A 20,331-nucleotide genomic window follows, 5' to 3' on the forward strand; every position below is an offset into this window, starting at 1 on the left:
CCGTGACCAACTGCTTAGTCACAATGAGCTCATTATGATGATGCATTACCGAGTGGGCCCAGAGATACCTCTCCGTCATACGGAGTGACAAATCCCAGTCTCGATTCGTGCCAACCCAACAGACACTTTCAGAGATACCTGTAGTGCACCTTTATAGCCACCCAGTTACGTTGTGACGTTTGGCACACCCAAAGTATTCCTACAGTATCCGGGAGTTGCGCAATCTCATGGTCTAAGGAAAAGATACTTGACATTAGAAAAGCTTTAGCAGACGAACTACACGATCTTGCGCTATGCTTAGGATTGGGTCGTGTCCATCACATCATTCTCCTAATGATGTGATCCCGTTATCAATGACATCCAATGTCCATGGTCAGGAAACCATAACCATCTATTGATCAACGAGCTAGTCAACTAGAGCCTCACTAGGGACATGTTGTGGTCCATGTATTCACACATGCATTACGATTTCCGGATAACACAACTATAGCATGAACAATAGACAATTATCATGAACAAGGAAATATAATAATAACCATTTTATTATTGCCTCTAGGGCATATTTCCAACACCTCCTCCACCTCGGGCCGCTCCTCCGCACGGCAGCGGTGGGTCCTAGTGCCCGCTCCGCCGGCGCCGCGGATGCGGAGTCGGAGGCACGCGCCGCCCACCGCGAGAGGCAGAGGGCACGTAAGATGGGGGTTACGTCCGACGCAGGTGGGCAGTACGCCCGTCGCCGCCGCGTGATGCCGGTGCCCGACGAGGAGGAGCGTCTCCTCCAGTGGGTGTACCGTCGGTCACTTACCACGTCGGAGGCGGATGCCCAGCGGCTCCGGAGGATCAACGCCAAGCAGCTCTGGCTCGGCATTGAGTAGTTCGAGTGGGAGGCGGCGGAGACAGCGAGGGTGGCCAACCTCAAGCGCAAGCGGGACCGTATCGTCCGACGCTTGAAGGGTTACATCATCATCTCCGATTCCTCCTCTGACGGGTCCGACTCCGAAGGCTCCATGCCAACCCACCTCCTGTCGCGGACGCCTACAGCAGTGCCGGCGACCGGAAGGGCAAAGGGTCATAGTTACAATGTGTCGGATGGTTGAACTGTGTGAATTACGCATGTTTGGTGATGTTATGTGAATTATGCTCGTTTGGTATCGGTTTATATGTCCGTTTTCTGTCGATTTTTGGTGATATACATACTACGTTGGATGATTTTGCATGGATATAGGGTGCCGGATATGAGATGTGCGGCTATGGAGACGCGGATTTAGAGACTGCCCGATAACTGTCCGGGGGCGTATAGGGTGCCGGATTTGGCGAGTCCGGCTGTAGATGCTCTAAATGACGTGTTTGCTTAGGTTGCATGGGGAAAACGGGCCACACTGAGTAGAGCCTGCTGAGGAGATACATGCCAAAATACGACGTTTGCATGTTGTTTGGTCACCAGCACATAGGTTGCCTGCATCGTGAAAGGTCAAAGGAAAATTTAAACGGTCGACCATGTGCTATAAGTTTGTCGAAATTCGTCAAAAATAGCTTCAAACATAAATACAAAATTGAACATTTAACGTCAATGAAATCACAATCCAATCGCCTGAATGAAAACACAACGTCGATGTGCATTTTTTTCGTGTAACTTTTCTCAAATCAAAGCACGTTTGTGTAGATTAGAAGATACTATCGAACGAAAATAGGAGTGAAGGAGATTAGGAGGGTGACATGCTATTATAGTACACTGCTCACATGTAGATCTACTCATCTATGATTTGTGAAACAAAAAACGCACCACATGAAAATCGTGTCAAATAGGAAAGTGAAATTACTCAAAGGAAATTTCGAACGGTCGACGCGTCCAAAATAGCTTAAAATATGAACATGAAATTTAACCTATAGAGTGAACAAAAATATGATTTGATAGCCTGAATGGAATCAGAACACTGAGGCGTATATTTTTCATGTACAACTTATTGTGAATTGAAGTACGGTTGTTTGGAAGGGGGTGAACAAGATTAAAGAGGTGATTAAAGGAAAATACATGCAAACCATGTACCCGCATGTCTCGCCACAACACCTACGTGCACTCGAGCATCGCTCGGGCCTGACTCACTCGAGACGATTGATTTAAGCTTTTACAACAATGTAGGTAAAATGATGCTTTAAGAAATGTGTTTTGCAGGCCCAATACTTAGGGCCTGTTCGAAGACTCTCCCGCTTCCTAAATTCGCTCCAAGAGTTGGTGGAGCTGTAGCTAAAAATGGTGGAGTTGAGAAAAGGCAGCTCCACAGATTCTCATATTTCAGAGAGCTGGAGGACTGCCGAACAGCTCCTTAATATTCTTTTGCTAAGTGCATTTGAGTTTATGAAGTTCATTGAAACATGGTTGCTTAACAAGGTAGAAGATGCATATCATGTCGGTAACTGTTAAAGTCCTCGAGTTTGACCCTCGGCAAGCTAGCTGCTCGACCACACGTTCCCATGCTCATGTCGGAGAGAGTGAACCCGGAGCGGAACTGCTCATCCGTTGTACACATGAGTCGAGAGCGATACTGTCCCTTGGACATTTCACACGGTAACACGTACGATCAAGAAGGTGGAGTACGAAATCCGCTCCGCTCCGCTCTGCCTCGCCTTCTTCTTTCTTGCTCCGCGCTCGCTCGCCAGAGCTATATTTACACCCGATGCTCTGCTTCACTTCACTTGCCCGCTCCGCTCCGAGCTCCCAGCTTCATTCAGCTCGCCATAGCTTCCCCCTGCGCACTGTACTGTTTGTAAGATGCATCCTACAGCACGCGCCATAGCGCCACACTACCTCCTCCTCCTCTTCGCCAGCTTCTTCCTCCTGCTGCGCTCCCCGTCGCCCGTCGCGGCCGCCGGCGACGTCGCCCTCCTCCTGGACAGGCTCAAGCCCGCGCTGCAGGGCGCCGCCCCCAACGCCGAGCTCGCCACCTGGAACGCCTCCACGCCCCTCTGCCTCTGGCGCGGCCTCCGCTGGTCCACGCCCGCCGGCCAGCCGCTCCGCTGCGACACCGTCGCCGCGCGGGCCAACCTCTCGCTCGCCAGAGACGCCACCCTCCTCCTGTCCTCCATCCGCCTCCCCGCAGCCGCGCTTGCCGGCCGCCTCCCGCCGGAGCTCGGCGCCTTCCCGTCCCTCGAGTCCGTCTACCTCGCCGCAAACTCACTCTCCGGCGCCATCCCGCTCGAGCTCGGCAACGCGCCCGCGCTGTCCGAGCTCGACCTCGCCGGCAACGCCCTGTCCGGCGCGCTCCCGCCCTCCATATGGAACCTTTGCGACCGCCTCGCCGAGCTCCGCCTCCATGGCAACGCTCTCACGGGGGCGATCCCCGCGCCGGCGGGACCCAACGATACTTGTGATCGTCTCCACCTTCTTGATCTCGGCGCCAACCGCTTCTCCGGCTCCTTCCCGGCCTTCCTGACGGGCTTCCGTGGCCTCCAGCACCTCGACCTCGGCGGCAACCACCTCTCTGGAGACATACCGGAGTCCGTCGCTGCGATGAGAGGCCTCCAAATGCTCAACCTTTCTTACAATAACTTCTCCGGTCAGCTGCCTCCGGGCTTCGCCGGCTCGAGATTCACCGCAGAATCGTTCCTAGGGAACAGCCCGGCGCTGTGCGGCCCGCCGTTACAGCAGCCGTGCGTGTCCCCTTCGGGCCTCAGCTCCGGCAGCGTCGCGGGGATGGTCATCGGGCTAATGGCCGGTGCTGTCGTGGTGGCATCGGTGTCCATCGGGTGGGCGCAGGCGAGGTGGAGGCGGAACAGGGTAAGGCGAGCGGCGGAGGAGGGGGTGGAGACGGAGGAAGGCGGCGAGGGCGACAGCGAGGGGAAGCTGGTGGTGTTCCAGGGCGGGGAGCACCTGACGCTGGGGGAGGTGCTGAATGCGACGGGGCAGGTGGTGGAGAAAGCGAGCTACTGCACGGTGTACAAGGCGAAGCTGGCGGACGGCGGCGGCAACATCGAGCTCCGGCTGCTGCGCGAGGGGAGCTGCAAGGACGCGGCGTCGTGCGGGCCGGCCGTGCGGCGCATCGGCCGCGCGCGGCACGAGAACCTGGTGCCGCTCCGGGCCTTCTACCAGGGCCGGCGCGGAGAGAAGCTGCTCGTGTACGACTACTTCCCCCATCGGACGCTCCATGACCTCCTCCACGGCGGCCTCGAGAGCAGGCCGGTGCTGACATGGCCGCGGCGGCACAAGATCGCGCTGGGCGCGGCACGCGGGCTGGCGTACCTACACGAGGGCCGGCACGGGGACGAGCCGGTGGTGCACGGCAACGTGAGGTCCTCGAACGTGCTGGTGGACGAGTACTTCGTGGCGAGGGTGGCCGAATACGCGGTGGTGGGCAGGCTGCTGGTGCCGTCGGCGGCGGAGGCTGTGCTGTCGGCGGCGAAGGCGGACGGGTACAGGGCGCCGGAGCTGCAGACGATGAAGCGGTGCGCGCCCCGGACGGACGTGTACGCGTTCGGGATACTGCTGCTGGAGCTGCTGATGGGGAAGAAGCCCTCCTCGGCGGCGAACGGAGGCGACGACCTGCCGTCGCTGGTGAAGGCGGCGGTGCTCGAGGAGACGACGACGGAGGTGTTCGACCCGGAGGTGGCGAAAGGCGTGCGGAACCCGGCGGAGGAGGGCCTCGTGCAGGCACTGAAGCTGGCGATGGGCTGCTGCGCGCCGGTGGCGGCGGCGAGGCCGAGCATGCCGGAGGTGGTGCGGCAGCTCGAGGAGAACCGGCCCAAGAGCAGCCGGTCGGCGCTGTACAGCCCCGCCGAGACGAGGAGCGATGCCGGCACGCCGCAATACAGCTAGCATTTACGAAGCTTAATGAATGTGTCCATGATGGTCTTCTTGTACCTATGGTCGATCGCCATACCGGCAAACATTGATTGATCTGTTTCTGCTTTGAGGAGTCGGTCAGGAATCCTAGCTGTTCCTAATTTAAGATGTGAAGTAGAAGTACGATTATATAATAAATTAAAGAGAGAGATGCCGATCAGTTGCGCGCGAGACCACTGCAACTGCGCGAGATCACACGATATACTGTATCAGTTAGCTGAAAGTTTTCTCTCTTTCAGTCAACTTTTTCCCGCCGCACTGTTGCACATGTCAAAGGAGGGGCGCAGCCACAAAGTCATTTTGCACGGTGATGCTACCTAGCGGCAACAAATCCATCATTTATGCCGTCATCAAAATACATCTAGTGATACCAGAATTTGTCCTTGGCATCCATGCATGGCAAAAATATGACAGTGCGCTCTCTCTCTCTCTCTCTCTCTCTCTCTCTCATATGTTAAATCCAACCTTTTTATTTCACCTTTACTAAATTAAATTGTCCCTATATTTTAAATCATAAGTTCTTATTTGATTTTTTATATATATTTGAACTCTTGGCGCAAAGGACTTTTAAACAAGACCGATCTTGAATACATTTCAAACACATTTATATTTCAACGTTTCATATTCCATATGAGAAACAAGCCTATATCACTAGAAATTTTTGAAAAAAACTATTTCAACAGAAATATAAAACCATCAAATTTCACTAGAAACCTACGACTTTTTGAAACCGATTTTTTTTAATGTGTAACAGTTTATTTCAAAAGAGTGAAAATATTTTTTGAAAAACATGCAATTGAAATACATGTGATTTTTGAAACAGGCCAATGAAATGTAAAATGAAGGTTCTGAATTATGAAATAGTAAACACAAGGAATGAAATTATAATGTAACAATCTGAGACTGAATTTTTTAAAAGAGTGAAAATGTTTTGAGAAAAACATGCAATTGAAATAGATGTGATTTTTTGTGAAACAGAAAATGTAAGGTTCTGAATTGTAAAATAGTAAACACAAAGAATGAAATTATAATGTAACAATGTGAAACTGATTTTTTGAAAAGTGTGAAATATATATTTTCAAAAATGTGTAATTAGAATAGTTGTGATTTTTTTTGAATCATGACGGTGAAATGTAAAAATGTAGCTTCTGAACTGTGAAATACTAACCACGAAATGTGAAATTATAATGTATAAATGTGAAACTGATTATTCCAAAAGAGTGAAATATGTTTTTCAAAAATGTCTAACTAAAATAGATGTGATTTTTGTGAAACATGACAGTGAATTGTAAAAAATTAGGTTCTGAATTGTGAAATACTAACCACAAAATGTGAAATTATAATGTATAAATGTAAAACTGATTGTTTCAAAAGAGTGAAATATGTTTTTTTCAAAAATATGCAATTGGAATATATGTGATTTTCTGAACCAAACCAGTGTGAAGTGAAATGTAGGTTCTGAATTATGAAAGAGTAACTACAAAAAGTAAAATTCTATTGTATCTTTTGTGAAGCTGATTATTTGAACACGTGTAATACTCCATTAGTCCCAAAATAAGTGTCTTAGCGTTAGTACAACTTTGTATAAAGTTAGTATAGAGTTGAGACACTTATTTTGGGACGGAGGGAGTAGTTTATTTCAAAAGAGGGAAATATGCTATTTGATAAATGTGCAATTTAAATAGGTGTTTTTTATAAGCAAGCAAGTGAAAAGTGAAATGTAGGTTTTGAATTGTGCAATAGCCATTACAGAAAGTGAAATTGTAATGTATCATTGTTTTGACATGTGAAATATACTTTCGAATTTAAACATGGTCAAAAAATATCCAAGATTGATCTCATTTCAAGGTTTTGGAGCACGGAGTTCAAATATAAAAAAAAAATACAGAGGCAAATGACAAATGAAAGTAAGAATAAGTAGATGATAGTTTATGCGAAGATACTTGATAGGTTTTGGTGATGTCTCCCCGGCAACGGCACCAGAAATTCTTCCTGCTACTTTTGAGTTGCGTTGGTATTTCCTCGAAGAGGAGAGGATGATGCAATATAGTAGAGATAAGTATTTTGCTCAGTTAAGAACCAATGTTATCAATCTAGTAGGAAAACCATGTGAAACCTCGTTAGCAGCACCTACACACACAAAAGCAAATACTTGCACCCAACGTGATCAAGGGGGTTGTCAATCCCCGCGGCGGTTATTTGCAAGGATCAAATCTTGTAGTGGTAGATAGATAAAATAAAATAGCGGTAATAAAATTGTAGCAAGGTATTTTTGGATTTTATATATGATAAGAGTAGACCCGGGGCCATAATTTTTACTAGAGGCTTCTTTCCCGAACAAAAAACATACAATGGGTAAACAAATTACTGTTGGGCAATATATAAAAAAGCGCATAGTTATGACGATATTCAGGGCAATGATCATGTATATAGGAATCACGTCCAAGTAGTAGACCGACTCCTGCCTGGATCTACTATTATAACTCCACCCATCGACTGCTATCCAGTATGCATCTAGAGTATTACGTTGACAAAAACGAAGTAACGCTTTAAGCAAGATGACAGGTTGTAGACAAAGTAAATCTAACCAAGAATAAACCCCGTCGTTTCCCCTTTAATGGCAACAATACAAATACGTGTCTTGTCCCCTACTTCACTGGGGTATAAAGCACCGCGAGATTGAACTCATTACAAAGCACCTCTCCCATTGCAAGATAAATCAACCTAGTTGGCCAAACCAAACGGATATATCGAATAAAAATACAAAGTTATAATAATCATTCATAAAAATTCAAAGAATACTCAATTAATATTCATGAATAATCTGATCATAAAAACCACAATTCATCGGTTCCCAACAAACACACCGTAAAAAAAGATTACATCAAATAGAACTCCAAGAACATCGAGGAGAACATTGTATTGAAGATTAAAGAGAGAGAAGAAGCCATCTATGATGCAGAGCATCCCAAGGTCATCCCCATGGACCTACCATCGTCTCACCAAGTGCCTAGCGGACCCATGACATGAGCACGTGCAAGAGCTCTTGAAACCGAGGTGACATCTCTCCTCTCACATTTCCACTTTGATGCATATGAGACATGGCTACTACCTCATACGGACACTTTGTGCATACTCAGGTATCATGGAGAAGCTAAGGAGCAAGGAGAAGACGAAGAGGAAGATGGACGTGAATATGGAGAAGAAGTGATGAAGAAGAAGCTACAGGCTCCAGACGTCCGCTCACCACCGGACGTCCGACGATCTCCAGGCTCCGGACGTCCGGCCCTCTCTGGACGACCGACGCCACCGCACCCGAGCCAAATCTACGGATTTCCAGAGTCCAACGGACGACCGACGCCCGGACGTCCGACCCTGACCGGACGTCCGACCGAAGACCACCCAAGCCGAATCTACGGACGTCCGGCAGGCACCGAACGTCCGGACCCTCGCGAGCCTCCAGACGACCGGTGACTCCCGGACGTCCGACGCCTGTGTGTTGTTTCGTGTTGGGCTGCAGCCCATGTACCCCTTCGCCCCCTCTTTTACACTAAAACTATATAGACCTCCTATTCCTTCTAGCTAGGGTCAGCAAGGGATTAGCTCATATTTCGTGTGAGATCTTTGCTCATCCACTTGGTTACCTTCTCCTCGAAGATTTGAGCCTCCACCAGAGAAGATCCCCCAAGCGGATTGAAGACCCCTTTTAGGGAAGAACTCAAGACCTCCTTTGGAGAAGAACCGGCTACCGTGTACCGTCCGTTGTTGACTTTGGATCTTGTATCTCCTATCGTGTTTCGAGGATCTAGCACTTGTGTAATCATTCTTGTTGGTTTGAGTGTCTCTCTCCTGTGTTTTCCCCGTGTTTACCCTCATTTCCCTCCTCGTGTTCTTCGTGTTCATCGCGGGATCCGCTCCTTTCGTGAAAGATCGACCGATTAGGGTTCTACCCTACATCATCTTGGTATCAAGAGCCTCGTTGATCATGATTTCGGAGCCTCCCCGTTGTGTTGATAGTCTAGTTTTTGTTGTTTTTGTCCCAAATTCGAAATTCCCCACAAAAATAGCCCCATTTTTTTGTGATTTGTTGGTGTGTTGAAATTTTGTTGGATTTGATCTGTGGATTTGTTTTGTTTTGAGTGGATCTAGCTTTTGCCCCTTGTCTCACTACAAGAAATATGTCAACTTGTGACCTTGACTATTGGTCACTGAAAGGTCATTGTTTTTCATTTGCGACCTTTTTTTGACCAAAAACAGAAGGTCAAAAGCTGGCGGTCGTAAACTGAAATTAATGACCTTCTTTGTGAGAAGGTCGTGGACGTTTACGACCAAAATATGCCTACCATTTTGTTTTGGTCACTAGTAGCCTCCACAAGCCACGTAGGCATCTGACGTGGCAATCTGATGTGGCACAAGAATCAGCCCGGTCCAATTCGGTGTTTATATGGGCCGAGCCCATTAATTCAGCCCATTTATATTTTTTCCTATGAATTTTCTGTCAGCTTCATGGACCAATCCCAACATTGCAGCCTTTTTATTTTTGGCCCATGGCCTTTTTGTCTCAACAGTTTCATTTCTTTTTTTTTTCTAAATTGGGTTCACTAGTCAGGTGGGTCCCCATTGTCAGGTTCTAGTACTGGGTCCTAGCCATCAGGGCAATATTCTTCATTTTTTTATTTCACGCAAATAAATACCTGGTATTTAAATTGGCACACAGAAAACACACGAAATACTTCAAATATTATCGACCATCAAAGTGCTACATCATATAACACACATACAAATGTGATCAACATCAAGTTTACAATCAAATAACAAGCTCCACAATAGGAGCAGTTTACATCAAGGTTACATTCAGATGAAATCCTATGCATGACTCACTAGGCGACCATAGTCGACTAGGCCACCTTCGCTACACTAGAACAACAATAGAACTATCATCATGCCTTCGGCCGTCGCCCTGTTACATGAATCAGAAGAGAAGAATTAAAACACTAGAGCCAATATATTATGAACAGACCATTCAAAAAAAGGACAAGTTCTTTAGAATGATAACACAAATTCAGCTAATACAATGATTTTTGTTCCCCGGATAGTTAAAACGATATACTCATTCATACAAGAAAGGTGACGCAAGAAAATAGAGCACTTTACTCATATCATGCAGAGTATCATTATTATGTTCATATCAGCTTATTCTTATGCATACAGCAAGGGAATAAATCTGACCAAAGAAGCAACAACTCCATAAATTAAAACATCAGGGCTAAATAAGAAGACTAATCTCTTTGTGAAAAATGTATTGGATAATTGGTTTTACATATACAATCCCTTGCATTTAGGGAGAACTTGACGAACAGTGTGCACAAAACTTGGGAGAGCAACTAGAGAAAATACATAGTTGGTGCTGGAGGGAGTGGTGAATTACCTCGATGGCATACTTGATGGGTGATGCTGGTCCTTCTCAAGGTAGTAGTTGTCGTCCACAGCTAAGAAGTTTCATACATTTGTCTACAACAATCAGCAAACCAGCAAACCATAAATCAGAACAAATGCTTCAATCTCATAAGAAGTTTAAAAAAGACTATATCAGGACCTAATTAATGCTGCAAATTATTGTCCCCTACATTTGGATCTGGCACTAGAATGTGTATGGCATTAAAAGCCAAGGCCATATGGACCAATGCATCATAATTATCAGTTTTAAACACTACAAGACCAGAAAGTAGGTGATGCTTCAAATTTCAATACTCAAACATTCATCATTAACAGTAGCAATTTAATCTTACTAAACATAGGGGCATGTACAACATGAGAGCACACTACAGCCAGAACTTGCAGCCAGACCTTCCTAGAATTTTATGCACAACAGCAGCAAATTAGCTATATGAACATGTATTAATTCAAGCTAACAACTGACAAGAAACAGAGACTTGATGGCAGCAGGATCACAATGATGGCTTTGGCATGGCAGAGAGCAAACTAAATAAAAATGGCTTAGTTCACCCACTGTCAAGCTGAAACCATTCGTGTGCTCTCTGTCAAGCTGAATTTAGGTCTTTCCATGGAGAAGAGAGCATAGACTCGATCACCAGACTTGTGCCAAATCCCCCACTCCTTCCCTTGGCGGCCTTCACAACAATGACCTGCAAGAAAAACACACCAAAAACTAAGTCACACATGCATGCTACTAATCCACTATCCTGTAGTTGTTTGGTTATTATTTTAGATTAATACATGAATAATTCAATATGTATTAGCTATTTTAAAAAATGAAGTAAATAAGTTGTGCTAGACTATTGTTTCAAAGAAATATATTAGAATGTTAAATTTAACATGCTAGAAAATTAAAGGAGAGTGCCCCACACACAGAGTGTAAGTAATACTAGCATATAGTAGTTTGTCTTGTACAGAATGCTTCTAGTCTAAGTAAGCATGAGAGTGTACGTGTTGGAGCTTTGTCATGCATGCAAATATTTTATGAGAACTAGATACATGTATGTGATCATTAGAATGCATACATGTGTAGTCATTCTTCCATGCTAAGTAACGATGCATGCAAATAGAGGTTGTGGTGGCAGCTTTCTATTGGTTGGACTTCACTAGTCTACATGTTGGATTTATGAGTGGCTTGGTACAAGAAATAATATGTGGAGTACAATGTAGCCAGATATTAGACGAGACTATAACCTGTCAGACACTTAATTTTGCCACATTCCAGTTAAGCTGTGAGCATAGAACACACTGACAGATTTAATCATTTAAAATTGCAGCCAATCCATTTCATGTTCACGGTTGCAAGAATCTGAACACTGACAAGAAATAATACGTGGAGTACAATATAGCCAGAAATTGCAGCCAATCCATGTTCATGTTCACGGTCAAAATAATACAACACAATAACTAAACGACCTCAGGCATTGTGGATTCTGAGTCCAGCGACGAATGAACAGGCAAGTTTTGTATATACCGAGGTTCTTGTCGAGGGTGCGGGTGAACTGGTGGAGCGTCGGGGGAACCTTGAGGTGCTGCTTGAGGATGCGGCACTGACGCTGGATGCGCATGACCTTGGGCCACTTGACGAACTGGTGGAGGTCCTTCTTGGGCGGCAGGGCGCCACCGATGCCAAAACTTCGACCTCTTCTCGAACAGCAGGTTCACCACCTTGTCCTGCAACTACACACCAACGCAACCCAGTCAGATCACACACGCCAGGACCGGGAGATTCCAAGCAAGTGTTATTTCTGCCATTTATTAATTACACATGCAACACTTATATTCAGAGCACTACTAGTACTTGCTGTTCTCATATTTTCACCCTCTAGACACTGCCTAGAGTGCTTACAAGATGACAAAGTTAATTTTGCATAACACATATGGATTCTTATCTTCTTCAGTAAGGGAGGCACATTTACAGCTAATTAAGCACGATGAAAGAGACCATCCAATTAAATTACATTTGTATTATCTTCTTCTTCTTCTTCTTCAATAAGGGGGCACATTTACAGCTAATTAAGCATGATGAGAAATTAATTAATTAAGCAGGATCAAGTTCATCATCCAAAACAATGGAAGGAAGGGGATGGGTTAGAAATGGAGGAGTCATCTTCAGATACTCTTGTGTGGCTGCGGCTCCTCTTCAGCAACCTTGGGTCACATGGCACAAACAACAACCAGAGGAAGCAGGGATCAGTTCAGGAATTTCCTCGCAATTATCTGAACCAAAAAAGATGGTTCCTCTGTTTTTGGAACAGAGATGGAAGTAACAACAGGCTGCAGGGCGCTTCTCTTTTGGATATGCAAAATTACTTTTGCTTGGAAGATGCATCGTTTTGTGTTGTTAAGAATACGATGGACTATATCTGTTTATGTAAGTGCATCTAGTGCCACCCCTAGTTGATTTTGGAGTATTGACGACAAACCTGGTTGAGGGACTAATGTGTTTGTGAGAATTGCAGGATAACACAGGTAGAAGTCCCTCATTGATTCGGTTTTCCTACCAGAGATGACCCCTAAAAATGTATGAAGACATTAAAGTCAAAGGTGGTATGTGAAGACATTCACATTGAAGACTATGACAAGAGAAGACATTGCGTGAAGACTATGGAGCGCGAAGACTTAGTTGTTTCGTCGTTCTTTTTCTTCTTTGTTGAGTCATAGGAACCACCGTACTGTTAAGTGGGGTCCAAGTGAACCAGTCAGAATGACTGAAGTGATGCTTAACCAAAATCCTATGTCTTCGAGCGAAGACAATGAGAGAAAATCTTATCCAGAGCTGGATAAGTCAGCTTTGCTTGTAGCCCAAGTAAAGTTGCCGTGTGTGTTTGAAATCTGACTGTTGGAACACGTGTCAGTTCCTTAGTGACCCAGGGTCATTTCGGACAAATCAGGTCGGGTTGCCTAGTGGCTATAAATAGCCCACCTCCTACAACCATAAACGGTTGGCTGCTCAGAGTTAGTGTACGACTTTTGTCGTTTGAGAGCAACCCACCTCGAAGCCTTTGAGAGAGAATTCCTTGCGAGGACAAAGCCCTAAACACCCAGAGCCAAAGAGTGTTAGGCATCACTTAAGTCTTCCTGTCTGTGTGATCTGAAGACTTATTACACTTGAGGACTGTGAATCCTCCAGCCGATTAGGCGTCGCGTTCTGAGCATCCAAGAGTCATTGTGGATCGCCGGTGAACGAAGTCTGTGAAGGTTTGGAAGTCTACCTTGAAGCGAGGACTGGGTGTCCTTAGCTCAAGGGAAATAAGGTGAAGACATGGTCTTCTGAGTTGAATCTCAGCCTCCCTAACCAGACGTACAGTTGTCACATCAACTGGAACTGGTCCAACAAATCATTGTCTTCAACGAGCCACTGGTTCCATCCTTCCCATCCCTTTATGTGCTGATTGGTCCTTGTGAAGTCATTGCCTGTTTGCATTAGTTATTTGTCTTCACTGTGTGACTGCTTGTTCTGATTGGCTTCATACTATCTTCCATCCTGATCTATACTGCCTAGCTGCTATTAGTCTTTATGGTTTCATTTCATTGAATACTTGACTATGGCTAGCTTAGTGTAGTCTACCTTCCGCTGCATGGTAATAGGTTTATTTCTATCGTTTGTCTTTGAAACTTCCATGTTTTGAAGACTTTCATAAAAATCACCTATTCACCCCCCTCTAGTCGATCACTAGCACTTTCAATTGGTATCAGAGCCAGGTACTCCCTTGTTCTGTGTGATTCGGTTTAACCACCTGGAGTTTTAGCTATGTCAACTGCAGGGATAATCAAAGTCTCCGCTGCGTGCCCAGTCTTCGATGGAACTGAATATCCCTACTGGAAGAATAAGATGCGCATGCATCTTGAAGCCATTGATGTCGACCTCTGGTATGTCGTCAAGAATGGCATCCCCAAGGCTGGTGAAGGTGTCACCGCTGCTGATTTCAAGAAGTTCGTTCAACTGGACTCCACTGCCAAGAACATCATCTGTGGTCATCTGACCAAAGGGCAGTATGGCCGTGTGAGTGCTCTGGAAACATCTAAGCTAGTCTGGGACTGGCTCTCCAAGGTCAAAGAAGGCGTCTCAACCTAGAGAGATCAAAGAATCAGTGTCCTTCGCAACCTCTTCAACCGCTTCAAGAGAAACGGCAATGAGAATGTTCAGCTCATGTTTGATCGACTCACTGACATCACAAATGAGCTTCAAGCCCTCGGCGCTACTGAGATCACCAAGCATGAAGTCGTCAAGACACTCCTGAGATCACTTGACAGCTCGTTTGACACCCTAGCCCTGATGATTCAAGAACGCCCTGACTTCAAGACACTCGATCTGTCTGACATACTTGAAAGGCTCAACACACATGAGTTTCAGCTTTCTGAGAAAAGAGACATCTACGGTCCCAACTATGGGCGAACTCGTGCCTTGAAGGCAAAAGATGTTTCCTCATATGAAGAAGAATCTGAGTGCAGTTCGGGTGATCATGAAGACATTGGAAAGGAGCTTGCTATGCTTGTGAAGAAATTTCAGAAATTCACCAAGAAGAAAGGCTTCAGAAAGTCCTCACGATCCAGCTCAAGGAATGATGAAGCTTCTGCTCATGACTACAAGAAGAGAACATGTCACAAGTGCAAGAAACCTGGTCACTATATCTCTGAGTGTCCGCAGTGGGACAATGAGAACAAGAAGAAGAAGAGCAAGGAATATGATTCTGATGACAAGAAGAAGAAGAAATACTCAAAGTCTTCTTCCAAGTCTTCCTCAAAGTCTTCATCACACAAGAAGAGCTCATCTGGCAAGGCTCGTGCGTTTGTTGGCAAGGAAATGGATTCAGAGGAGGAGTCCGCTTCTGAGGAGGCAGAGGTGGAGTCTGAGGAGGAGTCCGATTCTAGCGTTGGAAGTCTGGCTACAGCATACGCTGCCAAGTCCATCTTCAACACTGAAGACAATGACTTCATCACCGACGCCGATGCAAATGACAAGGACAACTCCGCTCCCACCTACTGCTTCATGGCGCGCGGTGCCAAGGTAAACACACGCACTACTCACTATCAAACATCCAGTGAAGATGACTCTGATTGTGGTTCCAAAACCAGCTACAAAACACTTGCTAAAATTGCAACTGAACAACAGAAAGCTATGGAACATATTCAAAAACTGTTAGACAAAAGCGATGATCTGTTAGACGCTGAAATGACTCAATCTCAGTCCTTAATTGAAGACATAAAAAATCTTCATGTTAAGTATGAGGAACTTGAAAGTCATCATGAAACGCTCTCAACAACTCATGAAAAGCTTTCCTATGATTATCTTCAAGGGAAGCAAGATCTTGAGAAATTGAGAGCGGCTCATGAAGATCTTCAAAAGGAAAACGAGTCACTTCGCGCCAAACAGATCAGTTCCGCTCAGGAAGGATTTGAACCACCATGTCTTAAATGCATTGAGCGTGACAACGCTACTTCTGTTGCTGGATGTTCTACTGCTGCTACTATTGCAATATCTTCAACTGTTGATGTGGTAACTAACCCCTCTGCTGAGGATACCACTGCTATCGCTGATGAAAATGCTAGGTTGAAGACATTGCTTGAAACAGGATGTACAAAAGTCTCAAAGGGCATCAGACACTATGTGATGTCCTCAAAAGGCAGATCCTGAACCGAAACCCTAGGAAAGAGGGTGGTGGGTTTGAAAGGAAAATGAATGCTGATGGCTCTTACTGGAAACCTGAGCAGTACCCCAAAACCACATGGTTTGCTGCAAAGGAATCTTCAGTGGATCCATCCACCCTATCTGGCTTCACTTGTGCTAATCCCATTGTTATTGATGAATCCTTTGATGCAAACTATAAACTGTTTAAGAATCAGAATTGTGAAGTGTTTGCCAGGTATATTGGTACTAACTGCAGGAATGGGCCACCTATGAAGAAAGTCTGGGTGCCGAAAAAGTGTTTGGAGAATCTTCCTGTGAATGTCGTCATGACACCACAAGTGAAGAAGACAAACCCCAGACCACAGGCTTCATATGGTCCAAAGGCTTCATACAGACAAAGGACTCACCTGAGTCGCACTAACGCAAATGTTTTGCAGGGAAACCATACTCAGGCCTATGAATATGAGCGCGTTTCATCAAACCGCCATGTTCATAAGACCAAAAACTACTCTGCTTATTCTTATGAGTACTATTGTCCACCTGCAAGACTATTTGCTAGGGCTCCAAAGCCAAAGTTCTCAGATGCTGCACTTAGACTCATTGCTTCGAAGCCACCCTTGAAGATGTGGGTGGCTAAGAAAGCTTAACTCTCTTTTGCAGCGAAAGGTCTCCAGCCAAAAATCAAATGCGTCTAAAGCTATTGCTAGGGACCTTAAACATCTTGTAGGGCGCAAGATCAAATGCCCAAATGGTCTTATTATGTATTTTGTTCCTGAGTCACTTGCTACTTGCCCTATCAGTCCTAACCTTAATCTAAGCTTTCATAATCCACTTGCTCGTCAAATGTTTATGCTTCACAATTCTCTTCGTGAAGCCTATCCCCCTAACTGCACTGTAGGGTATGACACCAGCTACTTCAGAATGGATTATTGATAGTGGGTGTACTAATCACATGAATGGCAAGCGAAGTCTACTCATGGACTCAACTTTACGTCCATCTGACAAGAGTCACATCACATTTGCTGATACTGGTAAAAGCAATGTATTGGGTCTAGGTAGAGTTGCAATATCAAGGGATCAACACATGGATAAAGTGATGCTTGTTGAATCCCTTGGTTTCAACTTAATGTCTGTCTCAATGCTTTGCGATTTAAACATGATTGTGATATTTGGAAAATATCGTTGCCTTGTTCTAATGGAATCTGACAAGTCTCTAGTCTTTGAAGGGTATCGGAAAGATGATTTGTACGTAGTAGATTTCTCAACAGGACCATAGCTTGCCGTATGTCTTCTAGCAAAAGCTTCAGAATGCTGGCTCTGGCATCGGAGACTAGGGCATGCTGGCATGAGGAACTTGCACACTCTTGCAAAGAAGAAGTATGTCTTAGGCATCGAGGGCGTCAAGTTCAAGAAGGATCACCTATGCGGTGCCTGTGAAGCTGGAAAGATGACGAGGGCCAAGCATCCCTCGAAGACAATCATGACAACGACTCAACCCTTCGAACTGCTACACATGGACCTCTTTAGTCCCACTCACTACTCAACTCTTACTACTACTGCTTGTCTCTATGGCTTCGTCATTGTTGATGATTATTCAAGATATACTTGGGTGCATATAATCCTCTACAAGACTGAAGTGCAGGATGTCTTCAGACGCTTCGCCAATCGAGCCATGAACAACTATGGCGTCAAGATCAAGCACATCAGAAGTGACAATGTCACTGAATTCAAGAACACTGGCCTCAACACTTATCTTGATACTTTGGGCATCACTCATGAATTCTCAGCTCCGTACACGCCGCAGCAGAATGGCGTTGTGGAACGCAAGAACATAACACTTATTGAGATGGCCCGGACGATGCTCGATGAATACAAGACTCCAAGAAAGTTCTGGCCTGAAGCCATTGATACTGCATGCCATATCATCAACCGTGTTTATCTTCACAAGCTTCTGAACAAAACATCCTATGAGCTCCTCACTGGTAAGAAGCCAAATGTCAGTTACTTCAGAGTATTTGGTGCCAAGTGCTGGATCAAGGATCCACATCACACTTCAAAATTTGCACCGAAAGCACACGAATGTTTTATGCTTGGATACGGAAAGGATTCACACTCCTACTGAGTCTTCAACCTCTTTCACTATAAAGTGGTTGAAACTGTGGATGTGCGGTTCGATGAGACTAACGGCTCGCAAAGAGAGCACCTGCCAAATGTGCTAGATGAAGTTCCATCCAGTGAAACCATCAAGCTTATGGGAACTGGAGAAATCATACCGTCTGAAGCTCAGCCTGAAGAGGAACTCATCATCTCTGCGCCTGATCAACCTGAAGACAATGCTCAGCCTGAAGACAATCCTTCTAACGATGACAATGATCAGCAAGAGCAAAATCTTCGTCCTATTCATCCTCGTGTTGCAAATGAAGTACAGATTGAGAGAATAATTGACAGCATCAATGCACCTGGTCCACTCACTCGTTCAAGGGCAACACAACTAGCAAATTCTTGTGGACACTTCGCATTTGTCTCAATATCTGAACCAAAGAAAGTTGATGAAGCCTTTATGGAATCTGAATGGATTCAAGGTATGCAAGAAGAGCTTCAACAATTTGAGTTGAATAATGTATGGGAACTGGTCAAGCGTCCTGATCCTCGTAAGCACAATATCATAGGCACTAAATGGATATATCGCAACAAGCAAGATGAGCATGGTCAAGTTGTCAGAAACAAAGCTCGTCTCGTTGCTCAAGGATGCACTCAAGTTGAAGGAATTGACTTCGATGAAACATTTGCTCCTGTGGCTAGGCTTGAAGCTATACGCATATTGCTGGCCTATGAAAATCATCATAACATTCTTCTGTATCAAATGGATGTGAAGAGCGCTTTTCTCAATGGCAAGATTGAAGAAGTGTATGTTGCACAACCGCCTGGCTTTGAAGATCCAAAACATCCTGACATGGTTTACAAGCTCAACAAGGCACTGTATGGCCTTAAACAAGCCCCTCGAGCTTGGTATGACACACTCAAAGACTTCCTGAAGAGCAAAGGCTTCAAACCTGGTTCCCTGGATCCCACTCTCTTCACGAAGACATATGATGGTGAACTGTTTGTGTGCCAAATATATGTGGATGACATTATCTTCGGCTGCACTAATCAGAAATACAGTGATGAGTTTGGATACATGATGCAAGAGCAATATCAAATGTCCATGATGGGAGAGTTGAAATTCTTCCTTGGTCTTCAAAAACGACAGCAACGCAATGGCATCTTCATATCTCAAGATAAGTACCTCAAAGATTGCCTGAAGAAGTTTGGAATGCAAGACTGCAAAGGCTACACGACGCCAATGCCAGCTAAACACCATCTGGGTCCCGACGACAATGGTAAAGAGTTCGATCAAAATGTATACCACTCCATGATTGGTTCTTTGCTTTATTTATGTGCATCTAGGCCAGATATCATGCTTAGTGTTTGCATGTGTGCCCGATTCCAAGTGGCACCAAATGAATCGCATCACTTAGCTGTGAAGCGAATTCTTCGATAGTTGGCTCACACCCCAACTCTAGGATTATGGTATCCAAAGGGCTCAGAGTTTGATCTAGTTGGATTCTCGGATGTTGATTATGCTGGTGACAAGGTGGATCGCAAGTCTACATCAGGCACATGTCACTTTCTGGGATGATCACTTGTATGTTGGTCTTCAAAGAAGCAGAACTGTGTATCTCTCTCCACTGCTGAATCTGAATACATTGCTGCTGGATCTTGCTATGCGCAACTTCTATGGATGAAGCAAACACTCAAAGACTATGGCATTCATTTGAAGCAAGTACCACTCTACTGCGACAACGAGAGCGCCATCAAGATTGCTAACAACCCAGTTCAACACTCGAAGACAAAGCACATTGAAATTCGTCATCACTTTCTCAGAGATCATGTCATGAAGGAAGATATTGATATCATACACATCAACACTGAAGAGCAACTGGCAGATATCTTCACAAAGCCCTTGGATGAGAAGAGGTTTTGCAAGTTACGGTGTGAGCTAAATATCTTGGAATCCTCAAATGTCCTGTGATCAGGCACACATCCTAACACTTATGCATGTTGATGACTTAGATGTGCAACACACGAAGTAACATATGTCTTCAATCAATGAAGACTTACATTCTGAGTGTGAATACATTAACGTGGAATTGACTTCGAAGCGCCACGATAGTTGTGCGCCGTGTCTGGGTCTAATACTTCCTATACAGTGGGTAACACCACCACCAAATTATTCCCTTAGAAGTGTTTTTCACATGGCGTTACATTTGCAAAGTCTTCGCTTTCTATTTGTCTTCAATGTTAACATGGCCTCATGTTTATCTTC

General features: G+C 45.2%; 1 protein-coding gene across 1 annotated transcript; it reads left to right on the forward strand.

Annotated features, from left to right (window-relative positions):
- Positions 1-2,441: 2,441 nt before the first annotated feature.
- On the forward strand, positions 2,442-4,907 carry LOC125535504 (putative kinase-like protein TMKL1). The gene has a single exon (XM_048698566.2). The coding sequence runs from the start codon at positions 2,771-2,773 to the stop codon at positions 4,808-4,810; it is 2,040 nt and encodes a 679-aa protein (XP_048554523.2). The 5' UTR covers positions 2,442-2,770; the 3' UTR covers positions 4,811-4,907.
- The last annotated feature ends 15,424 nt before the right edge of the window (positions 4,908-20,331 follow it).

Source organism: Triticum urartu, chromosome 7A (genome assembly GCF_056163025.1).
Source record: "Triticum urartu cultivar PI428250 chromosome 7A, HENAU_Tu73, whole genome shotgun sequence".
Classification (NCBI taxonomy): domain Eukaryota; kingdom Viridiplantae; phylum Streptophyta; class Magnoliopsida; order Poales; family Poaceae; genus Triticum; species Triticum urartu.

What these genes read in the sequence shown, in the direction of transcription:
- LOC125535504 (XM_048698566.2), top strand. Translation starts at nt 2,771, where the DNA reads ATGCATCCTACAGCACGCGCCATAGCGCCACACTACCTCCTCCTCCTC.